The sequence below is a fragment of the Amia ocellicauda genome, chromosome 22 (assembly GCF_036373705.1).
Source record: "Amia ocellicauda isolate fAmiCal2 chromosome 22, fAmiCal2.hap1, whole genome shotgun sequence".
Taxonomy (NCBI): Eukaryota; Metazoa; Chordata; class Actinopteri; order Amiiformes; family Amiidae; genus Amia; species Amia ocellicauda.
In genome coordinates, this window is record NC_089871.1 from 1,921,001 (window position 1) to 1,935,801 (window position 14,801).

At 43.1% G+C, this 14,801-nt stretch overlaps 1 protein-coding gene across 1 annotated transcript in view; it reads right to left on the bottom strand.

Annotated features, from left to right (window-relative positions):
* lrrc75a (leucine rich repeat containing 75A) overlaps positions 1–3,901 on the bottom strand; it is an 86,998-nt gene extending 83,097 nt beyond the window's left edge. The window contains exon 1 of the mRNA XM_066695629.1: positions 2,068–3,901. Within this exon, the coding sequence (XP_066551726.1) occupies positions 2,068–2,337 (270 nt within the window). The 5' untranslated portion in view covers positions 2,338–3,901. The remainder of the gene's footprint in view (positions 1–2,067) is intronic.
* Between the last annotated feature and the right edge of the window lie 10,900 nt (positions 3,902–14,801).

Below are 14,801 nucleotides of genomic sequence, written 5' to 3' on the forward strand. Positions count from 1 at the left end.
CTACGTCTCCCCAATCACAACAGCTAGCGTTTTCACATCAACTTTCATATGAAGAAGACCAATTGTGTTGATTGACAGCTGTTGATCTATGAACGTTGGTCAACACTTTGTTTTATTTTGAAACCGGTTTTATGCCCCCACCTAAATATTTCAGTAAATAAAGGAAAAATCACACATGTACTCTTATGGTATACACAATTTTTCAAAAGTTATTTGGGTAAAAAGGTAAATAAGTACTCTGTTAGGCATTATCTTAGTTGATTTGTGGAACACAGACACAGACACACACACAAACAAAGAAAGCAAGCTTTAAATGACAGGTATATATGCGTGTGTATGTATGTATACCTGTCATTTAAAGCTTTATTTCTTTGTCTGTGTGTGTGTTGTGTGTTTGTTTATATACATACACAAGGACATGGGCAAAAGTATTGGAACCCTTGCATTTGAATCAAATAATGCACTGAAAAGTGTTGAAATTAAAATATATTTTGTCATCCATACATGCACGTCTTTGGTTTGCAGTGGAACAATGCAAAAAAACTGTGAAAAGAACTGAATTCTAAAATGGCCTGGACAATATTATTGATACTCTTTATAAGTTATATGAAATAATTGTATTGTGGTGATACCTCAAGCAGACCACTCTCTTTTAATTAGTATCACAGGTGTCTTCAATCGCATTATCACTCATTCAGACAGTTTAAATGGAGAAAAGTACTCACTCTGCTGTTTTGTGTCACTGTGTATCACACTGAACACGGAAAAGAGAAGGAAAACTAGAGAGTTGTCTGAGGAGGTTAGAAAGAAGGTAATAGCCAAGTATGGTCCTACTAGACCATCTCTAAAGAGCTTGATGTTCCTGTGAGCACTGTTGCCAATATTATTAAGAAGTTTAAGGCCCATGGGACTGTAGCCAACATCCCTGGACATGGCCGCAAGAGGAAAATTGACGAGAAGGATTGCTCGAATGGTGGAGAAAGAACCAAGGAAAACCTCAAAACAGATCCAAGCCGACGTTCAAGCTCAAGGTGCCACAGCTTCAAGTCGCACCATCTGTTGCTGTCTGAATTAAAATGGGCTCCATGGTAGAAGGCCTCTCTCTAAAAGAGAAACTCAAAAAAGCCCAACTGGAGTTTGCCAAAATACATGTGGATGAGCCACAGTCCTTCTGGGAGAATGTCCTCTGGACAGACGAAACAAAAGTTGTGCTTTTAGGTAAATCACAACAACTCCATGTTTACAGGAAAAAAAAATAGTTTTTCAAAGAAAAGAACACCATCCCTACCGTGAAACACGGAGGAGGCTCAGTGATGCTTTGCTGCATCTGGCACTGGGTGCCTTGAATCTGTGCAAGGCACAATGAAATCAAAAGACTATCCAGGCATTTTGGAGTGAAACGTATAGCCCAGTGTCAGAAAGCTGTGTCTCAGTCGCAGGTCATGGGTCCTCCAGCAGGATAATGACCTGAAAAACACCTCAAAAAGGACCAAAGGATGGATGAGAAAAAAACATTGGACCGTTCTGAAGTGGTCCTGATCTAAATCCCATTGAACATCTGTGGAAAGAGCTGTAACTCGCAGTAGGGAAAAGGCACCCATCAAACCCGGGAGAACTGGAGCGGTTTGCTCAAGTAGAGTGGGCCAAACTACCAGTGGAGCAGTGTAGAAATCTCATTGTGAGCTACAGACAGCGCTTGATTGCAGTTATTGTCTAAAGGCTGTGCAGCGAAATATTAGGTTAGGGATATCAATTTCAGGCATGTCACAAATTATTCTTAGTATTCACAGGTAAAACAGAGACTGTGTTACTAATTTTCACAAATTATTCCTATGACTTCCAAGTAAAATAAAGGTTGTGAAAGAATTCACAATTGCTCTTCTTCATGTGAAAGCTGGTTTGAAACCGCTAGCTGCTGTGGTTGGGGAGATACAGTTCAGACAGAAACCTCAGCATGGGCAACTACCACACTTGCCAACACGAATGCCAGCATCGAGCCACGACATCATTTGGGGCTGAATTTCCTTGTAGAATAAACAGTTGGACTTGCATAGCCCTCTCACTCACCTGTCTCAGGCTCTTCAACAGCTCCGTGGCTTCGTCCTGCTTCCCTTGTTTGGCCATTGCCATCATCTCTTGGATCATCCCAATGCGCCTCTGGTAAGGTGGTGGCGTCCCACTTTTGCAAAACTTGTCACCGGATTTCAGCATGAAAGAAGCAAAGATGTCCCCCCTTTCCTTGGTGGGGGTCTTCTTCCACGTCCCCGGGCCGTGCTGCGGGCTCTCCCCGCTCTCCGAGCCCTGCTGGCCGGCGGTCTTCGTCAGTTTGGTGCCCATGGCGTAAACAATCCAGCCAGAAACAGATCGACCAGCGCTGCGGCCGCTTCATGCAAACGGCTTTGTTTGATAAATAAATGTTTTTATTTAAATATCTATCTATCTATCTATCTATAGATATAGATAATATGGGTTGCTCAAAAACTATTTATTTAATGATGTTATTTATGTTAATGTATTCATAAGGCTTAGGTTTCTCGTCAGGTACATTGTCCACGTCTTGCACTTATCAAATCCAGCCCCAAAAAAGTATTCTTCGTTCTCAACACACGCCACAGTAGGGCTGCTTAGTTACAAAATAGATTATTAAAACCAGCTCATACACATAAAATAAAGATATGATTCCAATAAGACATTCAATCTGGTCAAGTGAACTTCCAAGTTGTATCGTCGTTGGTTTTGAATGTTTTTATTTCGTTGGCTGGTTTGTCTTCTCAGAAAGCAAAGTTGCATCCATGAACTCGCCACATTGCATCCCCGAGTGTCGCCGCGACGGACCCGCACGCAGCGAAGTAAGTCCTGGGATCGAGTGCGGGATCGCAGGGCACCCGAGAGGACACCCCCCAGCTCTGCCCTAATAACACCGGCTGCCACAACACCATCAGAAGTCATTGACCGCCAGCAGCAAAGCGCAACTCTGACCCCTCCGTCACAGGGGTGGCGACTGTGCTTCGTGCCCGGGGACCCCTCTCTCCAGCCCGGGGAAGGACCAACTCCCAGACCCGGCACTCGCTCACTCCATCCCAGCCTCGGGATGTAAACCCTCTCGCTGGGGAACCAAACAATCCTCTGGTGGCGGAAAAAAAACCTTCAAAATCAAGCACGCAACCATGCGCCGCCAGTGCCCGGGAGTCCCCTCACGGCGAGACAACACGCATGAACACGACGGCCGAGGTCGATTAGTGCAATAAACTCGCCGCGTCGCCTCTGCTGGCACTGTGTCTGTGCAACTCCTCCGCGCAACAGCCCTTCATTGTCAAAGTAACAGTATCGCAGGCAAGTCCCGACAGGACACTTACTAACTGAGCGCAAACCAGCTGCGTCTGCTCTGCCGCTGCGCCGGGCTCAATCCCAAAGTTGCACCGTCCGCACACGCAGGCGCTGTGGAGGATTCACACTGAGACCCAGAGTCCACCCGGCCGCCCGGGCTCGGCGGCCACAGCGCGGATGGGCGTCCGCAGAGGCTCCTGGTTCAGCAGGTCGACCTGTATCCCGTGTGTCGCTCTCGGATACAAATGTGTCCCACTTGCTCTGCGTGGTTACATTCCCGCCCAGGTACGCACGGATCGCATCCCTCCAGTCCGTCCCGTCCCGTCCCGTCCCGTCCCGTCCTTGCACAGGGATGTCCAGCTGTGTGTGGATGTGGGAAGCGGGGAAGCGGCCCGCCAGTCGTGCGGACGTGAGCAGCGCTGTGTGTGCGTGTGTGCGGGAAGGGGCTGGGCGCATCTATCGCCCTTCTGCTGCTGGATAGTCAGCCACTGTGTGAGGAAGAAAGATGGTAAAATGGCCTGATTGTAATAATAATAATAGTGCATGTGTTTATGTATGCACGTAGGCTATGCGATTAGAGAATAATTTGACGGCAGAATCCCAAGATCTGCTCGAAAATACTTCAGATTCGCGTTTGGAAAAGACTGGGCATGTCGTGCGTGCAAATCCACACAAACTAAAGCGAACAAAAGCAAAAGTGTCCCGGGTTCCCCTCTCAGGCGTCTGCCGTCTCAGACACTAGGATGCGCACAGCACAGCACAACCTGCATAGCTGGGGCGCTATATTACAGACTGATGACATGCATGTTGCTGTCTTCTGTGACCTACATCCACGCCCCCTGTGCGCATCCTGATGGGAGATGGAGATCAGAAGACGAGCGGGTCCGAGCGCCTGCGAGTGTCGCCTGTCCCGACCTGCCACTGCGTGCAACAAGGACGGGACTGCGGGATCCCTGTTTGCGTCGGAAGACAGACGCACTTGTTAGCACAGTATATTTGCAGTCTGCGGCTGCCTGCCCTCAGTGTGTTCATCATCACACTCGGTCCCATGAGGTGGGGTGTTTCCGTCATTAGCTCGGATCTCATTGCAATCTGTCACTGGGTGTGTTAAGATGAACCCGAGTGTGTGTTAATGAAGGGGTCGTCGTTAATTGCGTCCAGTTTTACAGCGATGCGCCTGTTGCTGATGCTCAGTAATATTGTAGGGAAAGCATTGCTGCTAAATATTGAAATGAAATGCAGCTACAGCACAGCGGACGTGACTCGACTCTGCCACCCGCCGAGCAGCAGGTGTCCAATCCACAGCAACAGTGCGTGTTTGAAGCCCATCTCACATGTTGTAATATACACATAATTACCGTGCCTTTTTCGGGGGTCAGTACAACAGTCCACTGGAGGACCTGTGTGCAATTATTAAAGTTGCTTGACGTCACCCACACACATACAGCTGTGTAGTTTTCACGCTAAACAGGTTCTGTATTGTGTTGTCTTTGTCTCTCCTGGGGCCCACACTACACCAGCCTTTTAAATACCACACAGAGGTCTGAAACTGAAGTCTTCCCTTCTAGAGCTTCATTTCACCTTTTTTTTCCTACATATAAAAAATGATGATGATAACTTTACAGAAGAAATACACGCCTGCTGCTTGGAGATTACCGCTTTGTGATGATGGATGTGAAAAGTCATTCCTATTATAGTTCTCATTAAAAGGAAAGGTCGCGTTGTATAAAGGGCAAGCACACACACATCCAGAGAGATTGCTGCCATTCGGAACAGCGTATCTTTTTATTGGCTCTTACTAAGCGGTTCCTTTCAATGGACGGTGAAGGGCACAGTGACAGTTAGTGTCCTGAAATATGGTAGGGAGACGAGTCCAATAGGGCCTTTTCAACCTCTAGGCCTTATTGGTGGGAGACAAATGTTGTTTTTAATTGGTAAGCAACAGTCATTTCCTTAACGTCTGGTGATGTATTGTAAGGATGTGCACAGAAGCCTAGTCCTTACTAACCACACGGCTGTGGAGTGTGGGGCCTGATTGGAGGTGGCAATATATCCATTAAGAGAGAAATGAACAGTACTTTATGGAAGTCTAAATTGAATTCATTTATGTTTCCTTGGTGAGGTGCTATTATCTCTCAGAGCATCATCTGTGACTCTGGTGGTGTGATTGCTTTATTTAATTATTTATTTATTATCCGCGTGTCTGCCGACGTGGTGGTGGTTGTTATGGAGCATTTGCGCGGACCTGTAATCGAAATTCGTACTGAGATGACCCGGACACTGCAGGCCCTCTCCACACCACATCTGTTTCTGTTCACAGGTCAAAGCGTCTGATTTTGTTTTACTTTCAGTGGGACGTCCGCTGTGTGTTGTACTTAATTGCACTCCCTGCACATGAATTGCACATTGTACTAGGATGTGTGCTTTTTGTGTTCTCTACTGATTGTATGACTGTGCTTGTGTGTTGCGTTAAAATGTTTCTTGTGTGAACTGTAAGTCGCCCTGGATAACTAGGATTGAAAACAAGTGAAAGTCTATTCTTTAAACATAAATGTGACTAATAAATGCACTGTAATTTGCACTGGGAATTTCTGAATCACATCTAGGATTTGGGAGTCGTCATTAATGTTCACAACTCATTTCAATGTACCAGTCACGGAGTAGATTGGCTTGAAATTCTGATAGGGATTATATTTATTTCTGCACTCATTCCTAAACTCAATACGGCAGATCATTCTGGAGCCCTGTGCGAATATATTTTTGTCACAACAGAAGGGGCATTTTTTAGTGTGTTTTCTTTTGCCACAGACTGGGGAAAAACTTCAAGTGCTCTAACATGTAGCTTACTTCACTCATGCCTACATCTGACGCTAGCCTTAGTGAGTGGTTGTGCTTAAAAAATAAAACGATTCTGACTGCACGTCTTTTAACCAAGCAGATCAGTTGCTCTTTTGACATACAGGGGGTTGTCGTGATTTGCACAGATTCTACAACAGAGTGACAGATAGAGACGTGTTATTCTGGGTGGTGACACGAGGTTCACATTCAGCCGTATCCAGTGGACCTGTAAATATTCACCGCCTCTGGTTTTTTTTTTCTTTCTCATTCCCTTCTTCATAACTCATCACGTTCCACTCCTCTCCACCCACGCGGCCTGGAATGGAAAGTGCCGCTGTGTTCACGCACGATGGGCCGGCCTCTGCCTAGGCATTACTTCAATCCATTATTGATGCCCAGTGAAGAAATGTGTTTTTATAGTATGTGTGCTTGGCATTGACATCTAGGCTAGAGGGTTCAGAGGGTGAGCACCTCTGCTGGTGAAGCCGCTCAGAAGTCCACACAGCACTGTTAGTCTGAGAATCTGGCAGCGAGTGTTTTTAGAGAATCGCATTGATGGGCCAAGAGTGGCTGGGTGTTGCCTTTTCCTCAAACTTCTGGAATTCGTACATTCTCCGATTACACTTTATAATGTTGGATGATAAAAGCCCTGTGGCAAATGTACCGGGGTAAACTAGCATAAGGGAATTTGGTCTCGACGCACTTAAAACAGCCACCTCATGGGGTGAAAAGCAAGTATTTAAAAGGCACACATATGTACAGACATAAATAAACTAATCGTTGAAACAGTCGGTGAACTTTCTAATCCAAACAAAGCTCTTATACCAGCGATTTGTGCTGTAAGCAATGGGGAATGCCATGTCTATTAGTCACTGGTTCTGCTTCCAAGAAAATCTGCATGAATCCAGTCAGTGCCACTGCTGAGAAAAATACACCACACACCTGCACTGCAGTGTACCTGTCTCGCCACAAGAGAGAAGCAACTGTACAGAAGCACAGTTACCAATGGGAGGACGGCTCTGGGCCCATGGAGCGCACTTGGATGTGTGGATGATGACGACTGATTCACAGCATTCATCCAGCCGGTTCTCGAACGGATACTGAGGTGTGTGTCTGCATCAACAACATGGCTGGGTAGCTTGTTCCAGACTCCTACTACCCTCTGTGTAAAGAAGTGCCTGCTATTGTCTTAACACTTTCATTTAAGTTTCTACTTCTTTCCTATGTTCTCTGTGTCAGCTGATTTGATCCTGAAGAAGTCACTTGGCTGGACTTGGTCAGTTTCCTCGAGACCAGTGGCTCTCAGCCTTGGCCCTGGGGACTCGCTGCCCTGATCGTTTTTTGTTCCAGCTGAGATCTCAATTACTTAATTGAAACCTTCACTGAAATAATAACTTATTTTGACTCACATAAACGATGAGAATTCAATTTCCAATATCATTTCATATTTGAATTAATGAAATGGCTCCGATTATACAAATTATGTTTTTAATTAATCATCCAATTAAGTAATTTCAGATCTCAGTTGGAATAAAAAACAGCACAACAGTGGGGACCGCAGGGGCAAGGTTTGCAAAGCACCGCTCTACCAAATTAAGAGGTCGTGTGTGCTCTAGTGTCCCCCCAGGGCCTTGAAACAGAGTAAGGTATCCAGGAGGGGTTAGTGGGATTTGATTTCTTTCCTCGGAGGCAATGTAATTCTCCAGATCTGGCCGGTCCATATTACAGCATCAAAAAAGGTTGTAACCACAAAAGGAACTTGATATTAACCCTGGAATTATCAGATTCCTTATGGTTTCATTGGTGTGGATTTGAGTGACTTATCATCCTATGTGCCAATCCAAATTTGCCAATGCTGTCAATAACCTTTGCCACTACAAATGATGTGGTAATGAGATACAGAAAGCCTCCCGTAAGAGCTGTGCATGGAAAAGGGAAAACCGAAGTTGAACAGGGGCATCTTAACCCTGCAGAGGCCACCCTTTGCAAGGAAAGAGATATATTTGAGTGCAAATGAAAACGCAGTGATCCATGAAATCATGGTATAAGCAAGTCGTTGTCCCTGTGGGGTCGTCCCTGGCCTCCCCAGTAGCCTAGTAACCCTCTCCCAGCGACGCGGTGTGTTGATCTCTGGTACGTGCTGACTCATTTAATTTACTGCTTCCACCGCACCACCAACTGAACAAAGCTGTATTATAGTAAATGTGAGCTCCCCCTCTCTGATAATTACATCGTTGGCTTAGTGAACCAAGAGCGCACCTTCTAGATTACAAAGTCTGGCGACATATCGAAATAAATGAAGAAGTAAATAATTATACCACTTCAGGACCGAGACAGGGTTTTTCTGCTTGGATGACATTGGAATTGGATTACAAGTGTAAGGGCCATGTTGTCTGAAAATTAAATCTGTTTTCTCTTTCCCTGGCTTTGGGTTCGTAATGACCATCATTACTTTGGAATTATGGAAGCTTATGGTAAAGTGCTCCCAATTTGCTATATCTGTTGACAGATCGGTCAGACCTTCAGATGAATTTACTTCTGTTGGTAAATACTGAATACCTTTCTTTCTAAGTTCTATTTTCTCAAGGATATGAATGCATATATATTTATACACCCCCACATATTAACACGTATATAGATCGACAGAGGGACAGTGAAAATATGAGCACATTTGATGTGGAGATGTTCAGTGCACAGAGCAGGTTTGCACACGTTTTTGGGTGTCTCATTTTTTGTCCATGTAAAGTTCCTGCATTCAGGAAAGGCTTTACTGCCTGAGGTTTAAGTGTGTTTTTCGTGTGCAGTGGAGAGGGGGGGTGGCATCCTGTCATTAGAGGAGGAATAAGCTGCTTTTGACGGCGGGCATCTCTATGTCCTTGGAAAACCAGCCCAGCAGAAACAGGGCATCGATAGCTGCCTCCCTGATTGAAAGGGAAAGCAGGGGGGAAGCCGGGACACACAGGGGATCCCCAGTGTAGTAATAAGAGTAATGCGAACACACCGCAATTGTGTCCCATAGGTGACCGTTTTCACAAAGAGGTTTCACATTGGATGGCCTCCCCCAAGCATTATGACAAAAAGAACACATAACTAAAACCACAGGAATCATTTGGAATCTTAAATAAGTATTCCAGGGAAATATAATAATAATAATAATAATAATAATAATAATAATAATAATAATAATAATAATAATAATACTATTATATGATTTATATAGCGTCTTTAATCCCAAATGATCCCAAAGAGCTTTACAATTTGGGAGGCAACTCGATTAATTTGCCACTGAAGGCAGGGTAATGCATCTGTAGCTGAGTGCACTGCAGATAAGGGGGAGCAGTGAGGAGCTATTTAAAATTCAGGGAGAGAAAGCCCGATTTGTAATTTGCCAGTAAAAAAGGGTTACCACCCCAGCTCTTTAAAAAAACTGACAATATCATTTGAAAGTTCATGTTTTTTCTTTTAGATGAAAGTTGTATAAAGCCCAAAACAATCTTTTTTTTTTCCCCACTTTTTCTTCAGCAGTTTTGCTTTATTTTCCCCGCTTACGAAGACGTATCGAGGCGTATCGAGATGTCAGCCTTGGAAGGGCTTGATTTGTGCACCCCCGCTTACAGATGTGAGGTGGAGGGGAAAGAGGAAGTGACTTCATCTCTGAAACAGCCGGCTCCTGACATGAGCCATCCTGGTCACTGATCCCAGAGGAGCCCTCTGTCAGTCTTCCAGACTCCTTTCTGCTTTCGTCCCAGTAAACAGTGTGACACATCCCTAAACAATCTCCAGTCCACAACTGGACACCAAAGCGGAAAACATTTGTCTTCAGATTGCTCCTTGGCTCAGAAAGCTGAGGTTTGGAGTGGTAGAAATGTAGAGTAACCCATCTAACACATTTTGTACCGGGACAGTTGTGTTGAGGTTGAAGTTTGGTTGTGACTAATATAAGGGGAGAAGAAACGTTGTAGAAATGTATTACCCTCACCACACAGTATATAAAGTTCCCTGTCTGATTGCTGTACCGTAACATAATCTGTACTTTAGCGTGCATTGTTCATAGTTTTTCACCTCACTTAAGTAAAGCTACCAATCTCTGCATTTTGTTGTTTGTCAATATTTGTTCTCTGGGGTGTAATTTGATCAGTTTCATCTTATGATGTTATTGACTACATTTTGACAACATCCCCTGGAGACACATTTACTTTGACATGAGGTTATCTAGTCCTGTGGTCATTTATTACGATATTGCCACAACATTTTATGGAAAGCTGAGAATCCCTGATCTGCTTAGAATCCTGCAGGTTTAATGGGTTTCTTGAAATTATCAGTCACCAAATACTCACCAAGGTTATTCTGCCTAGATATGCTTTTTAATTAAATCAATTAAGTAGTTAACTCTTAGTTCAAAGACAAAACGAATGGCTCTCCGGGACCAAGAAGATTTCTGTATGACCAATTAATTGCTTTTAATTAAATACTTCTTCCAAGTCTATACAGCATTGATCATTTGCACATACCATGGGAGGGTCAGCAAGGTTAATTTTCAATCATAAATAAAGGTATACATCTCACACACAAGCAGTTATATAAAGCTTTAAATCAGGCAACACGCGATTCCATCCTGATTAAATGCTAGATTACATATGGCCAAAGAAAATAATATTTGCTTTAGAAATATCAGCTCTCCTTTACCCAGCCACACACTGACATCTAGTGGAAATGTGTCTCATCACTCCTGCTATTTCATTTAATCGTATGTGTATTACTTCTACTCGCCCAGCCCAGCAAAATAACGTCATGGCAGCATTGCAAGAAAGTGAACTTCGAACAATATAATGTTGGGGCAGCACATATTTGTAGACTCAAGGGGATGTCATGAGCACCTTGTGAAAAAACATCCATCCATTTTCAATAACCGCCACATCACGATGAATCAGAGCCCTACCCGGCGGGCACAGGGCACAAGGCAGGACACACCCAGGAAAGGATGCCAGGGCAGCACACACACACACATACACACACCTGAGCAGCATTAATTTAAGTGAAATGGGGACAAAACAAATCATATTGTATGTATATTGAGTGCAAAATAAAGAATTGTGCTTGATATGTGTTACCAAAATACAACCAAACTACAACCCCTCACAATGCTGCATGAATGAAATGTGTTCAGTGGGTACAGAGACCATACAGACTGTGTCCCTTTATTGTGTCCATGTAAAACAAACCAGAGATTTCTCCATCTTTAACATTACTTCTCCTCAGTTTGAATTCTAACTTTCTCCCAAGGTACATGTTAGCAGTGCCAGGAAATAAAGCAAACTGTGCTTCCACTTGCACCTTCTGAAATAAAGAGTCACTCACCTGTAACAGTTTAAAACAATTTAAATGAATCACAAGCTTTCTAAGCCCTGTGGGCCAAGATGCTTATAAACCTGATACCTGTTTAAAGAACCAATAGATTTAATAAAGACATTTCTTTTTGGTAAAGTCACATGAGAATTTACTTGAATTGAAAGACACCCGGGGCATGAAATGTTATACGCAGGTATAAAACGAAAGTCAATGGGGTTTTGTGCTAATGTCTTTTTAAAAATGCAGCTCCAGGCATCCAGATGTCTGAGGCTCGGAAACACTGCTGTAACATCCAGACAATATTAGGAGTCAAGTTAAAGTACATGTAATAGTACGATTCAAAAACACAATGGGTTACCACCTCTATTGTAATGAACCAGTCTGGTTGTAACAGGTATTACAAAATGGGTTCGTATGTAGGAGTTTCTTATTCATGTGATTGGTATTACAAAACAGAAAAACATGAGTGGCCTGCTGTTGTTTTCAGGATGTCTTTTCCAGAGTGTATAATTAGTCACAAGGGTTAGATATACCAAGCTAGCAAAGTAATGTTGTGACAACATTAGGAAAAAGTGAACACAGAATAATACAATGTTGTGGCAACACAAACTTGTAGACGACGGGGGATGTTGTCAGAAAACTGTAAAGCAACGTTTCTATAACTGCTCCTATATTTGATACACATCGACCTTTGGTTCCTGTCGACCACATTGAGTTGTAGACAATTGAGCAGATCTTTCGCTAGTTGTTGTTGCCATGTTTAAAGTCAAAACAGATATGTCGGGTTAGGAGTAGTAATATATGCATCAGTGAGAGTGGGAGCGTGCAGCTGTAGAGTAGCAGGCAGTGTGTGTGCTACTATATGTTAGCACTGAGTAAGTATATGAAGCTCAGAAGCTGTGATTCTGCAGGATGTAGTTTAGTTATAGTACTGTATGGAGGTTACCCTCTGTTAGTGTATCAATCATTCGGTGGTTAAAGTGTGGTGGAGGGCAATCCAATTTCATCTTCCCATCTTTGATGTGGTCGTCTTCTACGTCTTTTTAATCTCTTGGGACCCATACAAAAGCTTCCTTTGTCCATCTTTGATCTGTGCAATGTGTCCGGCGTCTTTCCATGATTCTTTGCATGACGTGACCATTTCATCTCCGGTGTCTTTTAGGATCTCCACTGTGATTCCATCATCTCCAGGTGCTTTTCCATTTTTCACCTTCTTCATGGCATAGCTTACTTCTTCTGACTGGCTATTGAACGTATTATTGACTGCTGATTGGCTATCGACCCTGCGTAAGGAGAGGAATTCTGAATGTTCCACCATTGTCTTCAATTTGATTGTTTATGAATCAATAATGATTGTTCATAGCCATTCAAAGAGCACAATTAATGTAATGTACCAGGTGTCATGGTGAATCACTGTACATTGTTTGATATGTGAAGCACAAGAACTGTGGGAGGAGTTAGTGTTTGTTCTAAGGGAACAATAATAAAAAAGATCTTGCAAGAGAACAAGACTGCATGTTCTCGCATGTACACTAATTATTTCATACATAACCTCATTTGAGCAATGAATTTCACACTGTTGACATTTGAGAATTGTTTAAGTGGTCCTTCGGTGCATAAGGGAAACAAAGTGTTAGAAACTGGAACATAGTGTCACGAATCTTAACACGTATGTTGCATGATGGTCTGTTCTTACACCTTGTCATTTTAATAACAAGAGTCACCACATGTGATTTAAAATGTATTCCCAGTGCGGTGCAGGAATGTGCTTCAGGATGTGTTCACATGAAAGCTTCCATTTTGTACAGTGCTGTAAGTGTGTCACACAATAACCCGAAGAGAATGACTCAAGTTGGAATTATTTAACAGTAAGTGCAGCGCCGAATGATCTGGCCTGACTCACTGCAGTACAAGCCTGCTTCTGCAAGGTCAAACCTGCCCAAACGATACTGAACCTCATTCACCTAGTCTTGTCCTATGGCATTGCAAGCGATGACCCACATTGTGTGGCTTTAAATGAGCAGATAAAGTTGCTTTTAATTAGTCCATGTATGTATATGTATATATAGTTGTCAGTACAGGTATTGTCACCCATCATTTGAAATAGCAGCATTCCATGATTCATTTAGAGTTATAAATATGGTTAATTAAATTATACTTATTCGTCCACTATATCGACGGTACAGAGAGTTGTTAAACACTGATTCAGCCCAGAGAAAACGAATGATTCAAGCTGACTACACTGAAATGTGCTGTGATTTCTATGCAGTGGCAGTGAAACCTCTCCCCTTGTGTAACTGGAATCAGCTGAAAGTTTTACATTTGTGTGCTAGGCTGAATCAGAGTTGGGCAAACTCTGAAAAGAGGTCTGTGATTAATTGCCATAGTCTCGCTAATGTCAAGTAGGCTAAATGAATCACCGATCGACTTGCTTTCAGATGAAAACTGTGAATACTTTACCGTTTACCATGCGATCAATACGCGCTGGAGGAGCCTGCACATTTGCAATATTTGCGTGTTTTTCAGAACAGTGTTGACTGTTGATGAAACTTATAACAAATAAGATGTAAATGTGTACAGATATATGCAACGATCAATTAAAAAAAAGATAATAAAATACAGGCTTTTCGTTGCAGATAAGATTTTCCGGTTGCAATGAGTGAATCATGTCAAACAGTGCTGTGACTTGTACCCGAGCTGAATGCGTTTCTTCTGTCCATCCAGCGCGCAGTGACTCACTGGCGACTCCAGGCACCGGGGCGAGAGGGGGGCAATGTAACTCGGTATACTTTCACATCGCAGGAACACCCCTTTAAAAACGCATTTACTGTGGAAGCGACAGCTGCAATAGTCATCATGTATTGTGGTCGTTATTATTCATACATCAAGAGAGATAATCAATGCATTGCACTCGAGCTAAAATGCACAATAAAACTGAAAACCGTGAACGGAAAATCAGATGTCTATGCTTAATGTTTTGCTTGCGCATCATTTGCTATATATATTTTTTTTGGGGGGGGGGTCATGTTGTATTCAGTGCACACAATGTCGGTCATGTAATTTCTATTAAATATCATATATCTAATTACATTTTGCAATATACATAGGCGTTATACTATTATTATTATTAGTATTATTAATTAATTAATCAAACCTTCAGTGTAATATTGCGGCAAATTTGAATTTATATTTCATAAACCAGTGTTGACCTTATCAATATGGCCGGGCGGGTCCGCCGTATCCCATTCTCATCCCGACAAACCGCCTTACCTCATATCCGGTGAGTG